Source organism: Typopeltis vanoorti, chromosome 2 (assembly GCF_054136105.1).
Source record: "Typopeltis vanoorti isolate ZY-2024b chromosome 2, IOZ_Tvanoo_1.0, whole genome shotgun sequence".
In the NCBI taxonomy this organism is placed as follows: Eukaryota; Metazoa; Arthropoda; class Arachnida; order Uropygi; family Thelyphonidae; genus Typopeltis; species Typopeltis vanoorti.
The window spans coordinates 165184567-165197123 of NC_143550.1; the positions used below are offsets into that span (position 1 = coordinate 165184567).

General features: G+C 35.2%; 1 protein-coding gene across 1 annotated transcript in view; it reads right to left on the bottom strand.

The window, feature by feature from the left end:
* The window catches only part of LOC150109613 (transcription initiation factor TFIID subunit 6-like), a 98336-nt gene that overhangs the window by 60122 nt on the left and 25657 nt on the right, over positions 1 to 12557 (bottom strand). Inside the window, exon 4 of the mRNA XM_090409210.1 lies at positions 11559 to 11615. Within this exon, the coding sequence (XP_090265336.1) occupies positions 11559 to 11615 (57 nt within the window). The remainder of the gene's footprint in view (positions 1 to 11558; positions 11616 to 12557) is intronic.

Consider the following 12557-nt stretch of genomic DNA (forward strand, 5'->3'; position numbering starts at 1 on the left):
CAAAAGATCTCGTGCAACTGCGTTATCCAGTCATGTTCTTTTTTCAAATAATCCTAATGATGACCAACAAAGCCACTCTGTATGCTGGAATAGATCAGAAAATATTTTTCGCTGTGAAGATGAGTTTGAAAGGAAAATCGTAGAATCAAGGGAAATCCTACTGAACCCGGTCCACTTAAATAATAATTTAAGTTATAACATCCCAGATAGCCATGCTGCAGTTATTCAATATTGGCGTTCACGTGAACTTGCACGCACAATTGCAACAAACAATGGCACGCCAGTTGGAACAACTTGAAAAATACAACGTTTTTATGTATCGATTATGTGAGGCAATTTGTACCTGTAATTTCCAGTTTGTTTAAATAATTCAATGTTTATTAGTATTCCTTTCCTTTATAAATACCTGAAGAAGGCTGCTATATGCCGAAACTAGTAGTATTTATCATTAAAATCTTTATATGTTATCTCGGTCTTGGAGTCATTAAATCTATTTTTTGAAATGTATAACAACCGAGTAAAAGCTGATCGCCACATGATTTATATATATATATATATATATATATAAATCATCATCATCATCAAATTCCTGATATATACCCTGAAGGTGTGTACAGGATATGATAGTACTACATGAAAAATTTACATCATTACTAACTTCCTATCTACAATTTTCCTCCAAATCAGTCTGTTAAATGTCAAGACTCCAATATTATCAGGACTTATATTTCTGTCTTTTAAGGCACTTTTTACTGTATCAATCAACCTATATCATGGTCTTCCTCTGGGTCTTTTTCCTGCAAACCTGGCACAGAACACTGGCTTTGCTAATCTTTCCTCTCCTGTTCTGCTTAAGTGACCTTACCACCTGAGATTAGCTCTGCTAATGCATTTCTGGATGCTGACAATATCAAGTTCTTTCCTAATATCGTCATTTTTAATATGATATTGCCATTGATGCCATCTGTTCAGGACCCTAATCTTTCTCAGGACTCTCATATCTGCAGTCTCTAGTCTTTGGTAAAGTGTTTTACTTCTAACCCAGCTCTCAGATCCATAAGTTAAAATTGGTTTAAACACTGTCTTGTATACAGCTAATTTAGTGTTTTGGCTAATTTCTCTCTTATTTCATATAAATTTATTCAGATGACTACCTACCATACCAGCTTTGTTGATTCTATTGTCTATTTCCATATTTAATTTACCATATTCAGTACAAATTGTGCCTAAGTAACTGAAATGTTTTACTTGTTCTCTAAGTTCTCCATTCACAATGCAGTTGATATTTTCAATGTTTCTGCCTATTTTCATAGTCTTTGTCTTTTTATTGCTGACCTTCATACCATATCTATTACAACAGTTATTCAGTTTAGTCAGGGAATCTTCCAGACTTGTAGCGGATTTATTTAGAAGTATAATATCATCTGCATAAAGCAAAGAGCTGAGATTAACACCTCCAATTTTGATATCAGGTTTAATACCACTTTCCGTCATCTTTCCTTTATTTGATATAATGCCCCATTAACACCATATAACTGTAGCATTCGGAATAGCTTCTCTCTTGGCACCTCATCATATGCCTTTTCCAGATCTATAAAACTTAAATACAGATTACTTAAAATAAAGAGCTAATAGGCTTCACTTCAGTGATATAACATTATTTAAATTAAGGGATATTAAATCCCACATTGTTTCAAAACTGATTAAGAAACTCAAACACCGGAATCAAAGAGTTTCATGCCGAATATAGTAAACTATAAAAGTATCAGCAGATACCAGAGTAAGCTAAAGCACGTAGTATACAAACTAGGGCAACTAGTAGCAAAGGTGAGTAAAGCTCTGATCACTATTCTTAGTATTTCCCATAATGTAAAATACATCTCCTAGGAGATGTATGATGTTATACGTTATGGTGGAATAATTAATTTAAATAATGTTACATCAATGAAGTGAAACCTATTGGCTCTTTATTTTAAGTAATTTAATGGGTGCACCTTTTTGACAACTCATCAAAGTATATAAGATCTTCTCGCTGTACCCTCAGTATTAATTTGGTCTACCTACTCACTGATGAGACCTCAATAAAGGTCGAAACCGGTCTGGGTAGTGATATTCCACCATAATGAATAACATTATACATCTCCTAGTAGATATGTTTTACATTACGGGAAATACTAATAATAGTGATCAGAGCTTTACCCACCTTTGCTATGAGTTGCCCTAGTTTGTACTACATGTTTTAGCTTATGCTAGTATCCGCCGATACTTTTATAGTTTACGATATTCGGCATGAAACTCTTTAGCTCCGATCTTTGAGTTTCTTATTCGGTTTTGAAACAATGTGGGATTTAATATCCCCTTAATTTAAATTAAATACAGATCTTTGTTATAGGGGTGCTTAAGGGTCAAAGCTGTATAACTGAGAGGAGACCTCCACATAGCCTTTAAAGGAATGCGAAGAACCGACCAGGGCTTCTGACCTAATGTCTAATCCTCACCTTCTCGTGGTGCACCCTGTTGGGTATCTACTTTGATACTGAACGAAAGAGGATGGGCTGGCAATTTGGGATTTAGCCGACCAAATTGTATTCTTAATGGTTAAACCAAAATAAAAAATGATGGTACAACATGACAAAATTTCATGCCGGCTGAGGCGTCGCCCAGTTAAACAAGGCCCCCGTTGTTTTCGTCAGGGAACCAGGGTGAACAGCGAAAAGTCAGCTACTGGAACAAATCTGAAAACAAACCCCAACTCAACATCAGCAGAGTTAAAGATCGGTACTATCAACGTAAGAAGCCTGAATGGTAAAGAAATGGAGCTAGCTGAGGAATTAGATAAGTACCAGATCCACATAATAGGGGTGACTGAAACAAAAAAGACCAAAACTGGTGAGATCTTTCTGAGCAATAAATACAAAATGTTATATTCAGGCAATGACAATCAAGGAAAAATAAGGAGTAGCCATAGTATTCAACACAAAATACGAGGCTAATCTTCTTGAATGGCAGTCACTCTCAAGTAGAGTAATGTGGGCAAATATGAGAATGGGGAACTGGACAATGAGACTTATTTGTGCCTATGGTCCCACAGAAGGTTCTACTAAGGTAGAAGTGGAGGAATTTTTTGAGGATTTAGAAAAAGCAACTGACACAATGAAAAAGGAAAAGTTGGTCCTTGTTGGGGATCTAAATAGCAGAGTAGGAAATGATTGTGAGACATACAAAAATATTTCGGGAAAATTTGGAGAAAAGAGCAAAGCTAATAATAATGGCAAATATCTGTTGGATTTCTGCTCAGGACATGGACTGGTTATTACTAACAACACCATGTTCCAACATAAAAATGTGCACAAATTCACATGGAGAGAAGAGGCTAGGAATAATAAAAGTCTCATTGACTATGTTATTGTTGATAGTGATGTTTTCTCCCTGGTGCAGGACACCAGAGTGTACAGAGGATTTGAAATTGTAAGTTATCACTATTTAGTCTTGAAAAATCAGAACTCCCTGGTGGACACAGGAAGTTAAAGAGGCAGTGAAGGAAAAGAAGAAAGCATATCAAAAGTTCCTGGCAAATAAGTCAGCTTTTACTCTTACAGAATATAGAGACAAATGTAAGAAAGCTAAACAGTGTGTAAAACTAGCTAAACAAAAGTCATGGGAGGACTTTGGCAAGAATATAGAAAATAAATATCAAGAAGGTGGCAAAATATTCTGGAGGTTGTTGAAGAAGCTTAGGAATGGAGGAAAGAGTGCTGTAAAAGGAATTAGAGATGATAAAGGTGACATGAAAACAGGAGAAAAAGATATCCTTGAAGTATGGAGTAATTGCTTTGAAAAACTGCTAAATGAAACAAGCAGTGATGACAGCACAGTGATAAAAAACACTGACCAGGCATGCAGTCAGGAATACATATCCATACTTGAAGAAGAAAAAGCTATCAAAGGCTTGAAATGTGGAAAGGCAGCAGGAGTAGATGATATTCGACCAGAAATGCTGAAGTATGGTGGTATAAGAGTCTTACAGTGGCTGCACTGCATAGTTCAGAAAGCCTGGACAGAGGGACAAATTCCCGATGATTGGAGTAGAGCTCTCATAGTACCCATATATAAAAAGGGAAATAAAACTGAATGTGAGAATTACAGAGGTATTTCCCTACTGAGTGTTCCTGGCAAGATCTATGCAAGTATACTCGAGAAACGGTTGAGAAGAATTGTGGAAGAAAAGCTTGGTGAAGAACAAGCTGGATTCAGGCCAAATAGAGGCTGTCAGGATCACATCTTCACTTTACGACAAATAGTCGAGAAAGCATGGGAATATAACAAAGATCTGTATTTAAGTTTTGTCGATTTTGAAAGGGCATATGACAAGGTGCCAAGAGAGAAGCTATTCAATACGCTGCAATTATATGGTGTCAATGGGGCATTATATCAAGCAATACTTAGTCTTTATTTGAGTTGTAAGTCAGCAGTTAGAATTGAAGGAAGTACAGGAAGATGGTTTAATGTTAAATCTGGTGTGAGACAAGGATGTATATTATCCCCTCTGTTATTCATTATCTATATGGATCACATTATGAAGGAATGTGGTATTAAACCTGATATCAAAATTGGAGATGTTAATGTCAGCTCTTTGCTTTATGCGGGTGATGTTATACTTCTAAATAAATCCGCTACAAGTCTGCAAGATTCTCTGACTAAATTGAATAGCTGTTGTAATAGACATGGTATGAAGGTAAGCAATAAAAAGACAAAGACAATGAAAATAGGCAGAATCATTGAAAATGTCAACTGTTTTGTGAATATAGAACCTGTGGAACAAGTAAAACATTTCAGCTACTTAGGCATGATTTTTACTGAAGATGGTAAATTAAATATAGAAATAGACAACAGAATCAGCAAAGCTAGTATGGTGGGAAGTCAATTGAATAAATTCATATGGAATAAGAAAGAAATTAGTCGGAACACTAAATTAGCTGTATACAAGACAGTGTTCAAACCAGTTTTAACTTATGGATCTGAGAACTGGGTCAGAAGTAAAACACTTGACCAAAGACTAGCGACCGCAGATATGAGAGTCCTGAGAAAGATTAGAGGTGTGAACAGATGGCATCAATGGCAATATCATATTAAAAATGAGGATATTAGGAAAGAACTTGACATTGTCAGCATCCAGGAATGTGTTAGCAGAGCTAATCTCAGGTGGTATGGTCACTTAAATTGAATGGGAGAGGAAAGATTAGCAAAACAAGTGTTCTCTGCTAGGTTGGCAGGAAAACGACCCAGAGGAAGACCAAGATATAGGTGGATTGATACGGTACAAAGTGCTTTAGAAGATAGAAATATAAGATCTGATAATGTTGGAGTCTTGACAAGTAAGACTGATTTGAAGGAAAATTGTAGATAGGAAGTTAGTAATGATGTAATTTTTTCATGTAGTACTGTCATATCCTGTACACCCCTTGAGGGTACATGGCAGGAATTTGATGATGATGATGATTTTTGTTATATTCCCGTGATTTCTCAACTATCTGTCGTAAAGTGAAAATCTGATCCTGACAGCCTCTATTTGGCCTGAATCTAGCTTGTTCTTCACCAAGCTTCTATTCCACAATCATTCTCAACCGTTTCTCAAGTATACTTGAATATATCTTACCAGCAAACACTCAGTAGAGAAATACCTCTGTAATTCTCACATTTAGTTTTATTTCCCATTTTATATATGGGTACTATGCGAACTCTACTTCAATCATCTGGAATTCATCTCTTTGTCCAAGACTTCTAAACTATGCAGTGCAGCCATTGTAAGACTTTTATACCTCCATACTTTACCATTTCTGGTCGAATAGCATCTACTCCTGCTGCCTTTCCACATTTTGGCTTTTGATGGCTTTTTCTACTTCAAGTAAGGATATCTATTCCTGACTGCATGCCTGGTCAATGTTTTATTACCATTGTGCTGTCATCACTGCTTGTTTCTTTTAGCAATTTTTCGAAGTAATTACTCCATACTTCAAGGATATCTTTATCTCCTGTTTTCAAGTCACCTTTATCATCTCTAACTCCTTTTAAACTGCCTCTATTTCTAAGGAACAACCTCCAGAATATCTTACCACCTTCTTGATACTTATTTTCTATGTTCTTGCCAAAGTCCTCCCATGACTTTTGTTTAGTTAGTTTTACACAGTGTTTTGCTTTCTTACATTTGTCTCTGAATTCTCTAAGAGCAAAAACTGACTTATTTGCCAGGAACTTTTGATATGCTTTCTTCTTTTCGTTCACCGCCTCTTTAACTTCCTGTGTCCACCATGGAGTTCTGATTTTTCTAACCTTGCACACAACCTCACCATATGCATCTCTTCTCTGGCTGAATCAATCAGTGTTTTCTTCAAGGCTTGCCACTGAATCTCCAAGGTTTGGTTCCTGATCTCAAACTCTTTCATTTTTTCATGAATAATATTTGTGTATTTTAGTCTACAGTTCACATCTGAGAGCTGCTCAACTTTTATTCTCTTTAAAACTTTCTTACATGTTATTCTTTTCAATATGAAATTCAATTTTATCCTGCTCAAGACTAAATGGTGATCACTTCCAATTTCAAATCCTCTGTACACTTTGGTGTCCTGTATCAGTGGAAAAACATTACTATCAACAATAACATATAGTCAATGAGACTTTTCTTATTCCTTGTCTCTTCTCTCCAGGTGAATTTGCACACATTTTTATGTTGGATCATTGTGTTAGTAATAACCAGTCCGTGTCCTGAGCAGAAATCCAACAGATATTTGCAATTATTATTAGCTTTGCTCTTTTCTCCAAATTTATATATATTTATATTATATATATATATATATATATATATATATATTTTTTTTTTTTTTTCATTATGACATTTTTATCCTGCTTAGTACTAAGTAATGGTCAGTTTCAATATCAAATCCTCTACACTCTTGTATCCTGAACCAGTATGATGATATCACTAACAATGATGTAGTCATTGTTAGTGATATCATATCATGAAATAACAGTTAGATTCATCGTCCTTAAGACAGATGAAACTTCCTAATCAGAGTTTTCTCGAACATTCCTTTAGAACGTAAATAACAATTTCTTCTTTTATTCACTATGCTTATTGACAGTCTTAACTCTTCCGCTTTAAAAGAATTCACAGTTCTACGATTCCCTTTTCGGAATCTACTACTAATCTTCCAATTAGCGTTTCCTCGAATATTCCTTTAAAACATCTATAGCAATATTTTCTTTTATTTATCAATACTTATTCCACTTTGAAACTTTATAGTTCCACGATTCCTTTTTTGGAATATGCTTTTAATTTTCCTCCGACCTTCACATAAAAAAACTTAATTTCCTCCGAATCTAAACATCTGCCGTCTTGTGTTCTAATTTCTTTCCTAATGCTCTTCTGTTTATTTCTCTGTTACTCAGATACCGAACTTGTCAGCTGTCAATCACACATCAAACTTCACAGCGAGCATGCACACTCCTTGAAAATGGCAAGCAAGAAACTAAATATAATGGCTGATGCAGTGTCTCTGTTAGCGACAAGAGAATTTCTTCATAAAACACAAAACTTAATATTTAAAACTACAATAAATTTGTTTAAAGTAACACAACTATTCAAATCCGGTAAGTACGTAAATTTTTAACTGCTTTACATATTATTTTTGACAAAACAATTTCAATAACGGACACATCGCAAGTGAAAGTGATGACAATGCGTGTTATGAAACTAAAACTAATAAACATTCTAACATAAACAATTTGTAAAAATATTCAGAATTTTAAATTATGATTATTTTTACACTATCACAATGTCTCTTTCAAACTTTGGCAGTTCCCTTCTCATAGCCATTTCACCCAGACACAGTTGCACTGACTCAAGACCATTACATTCCTCCAATTTATACTGGCTACAAACATGTGACTCATGACGTGGTACAATGCACCTTGTCTGTGGGAGTGGCCAGTTACTTCATACCAAGCAATGTATATACATAGAAAAAAAAAAGATCTTTTATTTTCTTGTTCTTTCTGTAATTTTTATAATCATGTTACAGAACAGTGGTTACAGCATGTTTCCCTACCTAAATCTACTTTTTTTTTTAATTAAAAGAAACACATGTATTAACCACAGTGAAAATTATTTGATTGAAAATATTAATTGTTATTTAAAAAAAAAATACTTTTTTTTTGTTTAAAAATCAACCTTATAGTGATGTATTTTAAAAGATATATTTCGGTGATTACACCACATTTTTTATTATTCAGTTATACAAAATACTGAAATAATAGTTCCCAACAAGTTTCATAAATCGTAGGATTTACATCTTCAGGGGGTAAAGGTGATAAGAAGGCATGCAAGAATTATAGAACTATTAGTTTGATATCTCATGCAAGCAAAATTTTATTAAAGATCATGGTAAATAGGATTGAGGCCAAAGTTGAGGCAGAGATGCCCGAGGAACGAGCAGGTTTTAAGAAATATAGGGGCACCAGAGATCAGATCCTTTGCCTTAGACAGATCAGAGAAAAATATAAAGAATTCAGACTCCCTCTGGTAATGTGTTTCTTAGACTACTCTAAAGCTTTTGACTGTGTTGAGCATGTGAAACTGTGGGAAGTAATGAAAATAATGGGTTTTCCTCAACACACTATCAGGTTGATAGCCAACTTGTATAAGGAGCAAGAAGCTACAGTAAGAACAGGTGTTGGATTGACTGACTGGCTTCAAGTTGGAAAAGGAGTTAGACAAGGATGTTTACTTTCTCCTCACTTTTTTAGTATATATGCAGAGGACATCATGCATGAAGTATTGGATGAGCTCAGGACAGGAATTACGATAGGATGTAGATTGATCAGTAATCTGAGGTATGCTGATGATACAGTACTCCTTTGTATAACATGGAAGAACTAGAACTAATTCTTGACAAAGTTAACAAGATCAGTAATAACAGAGGACTTCAACTCAATTCTAGCAAGACAAAGATCACAGTTCTCAAAGGAAAAACAAACAGAGAAGCTCTTGAGAAACAAGTGTATCTTAATGGAGAAAGAATTGAGGAAGTCAGCAAGTTTGAGTACCTGGGATCCATTATTAATGTGAAGAATTGCTGTTCAGAAGATGTCAGAAAAAGGTTAGGAATGGCTAAAACAACAGTCAGAGTTGTTTTAGCCTAAAATCTGAAAGGATGGATCTATCTCCATGGGAACAAAGCTGAGGATTTTAGATGCAGTTGTTTTTCCAACAGTGACTTATGGATGCGAGACTTGGAACCTAAAGAAGTCAGATAAGAAACGGATATCTGCTTGTGAGATATGGTGTTACAGAAGGCTGTTGAGGATATCATATACTGAAAGGCGTACAAATGAATGGGTGTTAGAAAAGATTAGTAGAACTTTAAGGCTCCTTAAGGATATTGACAGAAGAAAGTTAAAATATTTTGGACACATAGAAAGGATGGAAGGAGGACTTCTCAGAACAGTAATAGAAGGTAAAGTTATTGGAAAAAGAGGCAGGGGTAGACCATCAATGAGATGGATGGATGGCGTGTGTGGAGTGACTGATCTTCAGAGAGTTGAGGCTGCCAGAAAAGCAAACAACAGGACTACATGGCGAGGCATGGTGTGGAACATCATCGAGCATCGGAGTGACCACACGGCATCTGTAGATGCCCAGTGAACATAGAGAGAGAGGAGGTAAATAGTATAACTTAAAGTTTAAACAAGAGAATTAATAAATACAAATCATAACCATCTGGCTATTCATAAACTCAAATAACAGAATGCAGATATAAAACGTTATTGACGTTGAACAATACCGGACGATGTCACGTATTCTTGTTCTCGTTCATACAGTCCGAGCTCAGATTGAGGTAGATTTTTTATTAGAGCTGACCCCAATTGATGGAGAATTAAACCTTGATTTTTATTGCATTGGGTTGGGTTTTTCAGCATATTAGCAGCTTCTTTAAATTTTCTTATATAACTGTAGTTTTCTATGTATGACATCGTCGTTTTTTGCCAGAGTACATTGTATGTCCAGTGGAAGTGGTATGGAAAGCAAGACCCGTTTTTTGTTCTCTTTTGTATTGTACGTCTTTTTGGTGTTCAGCCACACATATTTCTCCAGATCTTCCTGTCTGTCCTACGTAGCAAATCCCGCAAGAACAACAGATTTTGTAGACTCCTGGTTTTTTAAGAGGATGATGAGGTGGTTTTGGTGGATGTAGGAATCTTGAGATTTTTTCCATAAGAAGGAAGGAAGGCTACTTTTAAGTTGTGTTTGTCATTAATTTGGCTAGCTTATCTGTACCATTTTTGATATAAGGAAGCGAGATTGCGTTTTTGTAATCCTGTTTTATTGTGTTGTCAGTTGGAGTCATTTTAAGAATTCTCTTGATGGTTTTTGTTTCACCCATTCTGTTGGAGGATTTGTGTTAAATAGGAAGCCGACAAGCATCTTCCAGTGTTTGTCGGCTTCCTATATACTGAGAAGGAGAGTTTACTTTCTTCATTAATTTCTAATAGAATATCCAGAAAAGGAAGTTTTCTATTTTTTTCTTGTTCAAAAGTGAATTTTATGATGCTGTGCAAATTGTTGAGATAATCTTTGAAATTGATAAGTTCATCTGTTGTTCCATTGAATATGATGAAAATATCGTCCACATAGAGTAGCCATATTTTTAGTTTTTTATGGTAATTCTTAAGAGCATTGGTTTCGAATTTTTCCATAAATAGGTTTGCTAATACCAGTGATAATGATGAACCCATGGCCAGTCCTTCTTTTTGTTCCCAGATTCTGTCTTGATAGGTTAAAAAAAGGTGTCTTGCTTTCCATACCACTTCCACTGGACCCGATGCACTCTGGCAAAAAACGACGATGTCATACATAGAAAACAACAGTTATATAAGAAAATTTAAAGAAGCTGCTAATATGCTGAAAAACCCAACCCAATGCAATAAAAATCAAGGTTTAATTTTCCATCAAGTGTGGTCAGCTCTAATAAAAAATCTACCTCAATCTGAGCTTGGACTGTATGAACAAGAACACGTGACATCGTTCAGTATTGTTCAACGTCAATAACATTTTATATCTGCATTCTGTTATTTGAGTTTATGAATAGCCAGACGGTTATGATTTGTATTTATTAATTCTCTTGTTTAAACTTTAAGTTATACTATTTACCCCCTGAAGAAGTAAATCCTATGATTTATGAAACTTGTCGGGAACTATTATTTCAGTATTTCGTATAACTGAATAATAAAAAATGTGGTGTAATCACCGAAATATATCTTTTGAACCAATTAGCCACAGAAGTCTACGCCTGCAAGTGATGTATTTTATGAAAATGCTACACAATGATTATACTGAGTAATTTATTTATTTATCGATACTGTACAAATTTACTTATATGCTATTTGTGCTATTACTTGACATCCCTGAAGTTTCTATACCATTGCTATAAATTGAAAATCACAACATCTTTGCACAGATGGTATTAGATTTATTGAGAAACAAATAACAGTGACAATCTTACCTGGTGGTGGATTCTCAGGTATCGTGGGCTGTACACCTTCAATACTGAGCCAATGTGCTAAAAAAATTTACATTAAAAAATCAATGAATCAGATGTATATAGCAACAGAATTCTATTAATAACAACCAAATAAATAATCACAGGCAATTACAGAAAAGATGCATGTTGTAATTGCATCAATCTATAGAAATACCATTTATTATTCAGTGAATGAAGAAAGGGCACACTGAAGAAAGGAAATGGAATTTATGCAGCTACTCAAAGATATTTATGTCAAAATGCAACAATGAAAAGAACCCTGAATCCAGCATTCTGCATTGAGAAGCAAAGTAGTTACCTGGTGACAGCATCACAAGAAATGCCCATAACCAGGTAACTACTTTGCTTCTCATTGTCAAGAGTAATCAAGCATGCAGTCTTGACCTGAGAGGTCAAGACTGCATGCTTGATTCAGGAATTGAGGTTAAACATGTGGAATTTTCATTTAAGGAGAATGTGTGGAACTATAGAGTGAGTGATTATGAGTGACACCATTCTGAGCTGCTTCATGAAGCAGCTAAGACAAGAAAAGGATGTTAGCAGTGTTAGCATGGAAAAATGGTTGAGGGAAACTAGACGAGAAAGAAATTAGATGGAGAAGAGCATTACTAAACAAGATCCTTCAAAAAAGAAAATGTTGTGGAGGGAATACAAAGAAAATGTAATTAAAATGCTGATGAGCACAAAGCACTATAAAGAAGGAAAGCCAGCATGGTAAGGAATGCAAAATCAAATAAAAGACATTTAGTTAAGAAGACCAAAGGAAATCTCAAAGAATTCCTTCACTACATAGAAAGTAAAAGGTAAAATAATAATAATAATAATCATACGATGATACACAGCCGTGAGTCCTCTTTATGGGGAGGTACGGCACCATCTCATCCCCCCAAATTTTATCCGGGCTCCAAAACCGACCTGCTCCACAACAGCAGTAGCAACTTCATTCACTTGTTGTGAACT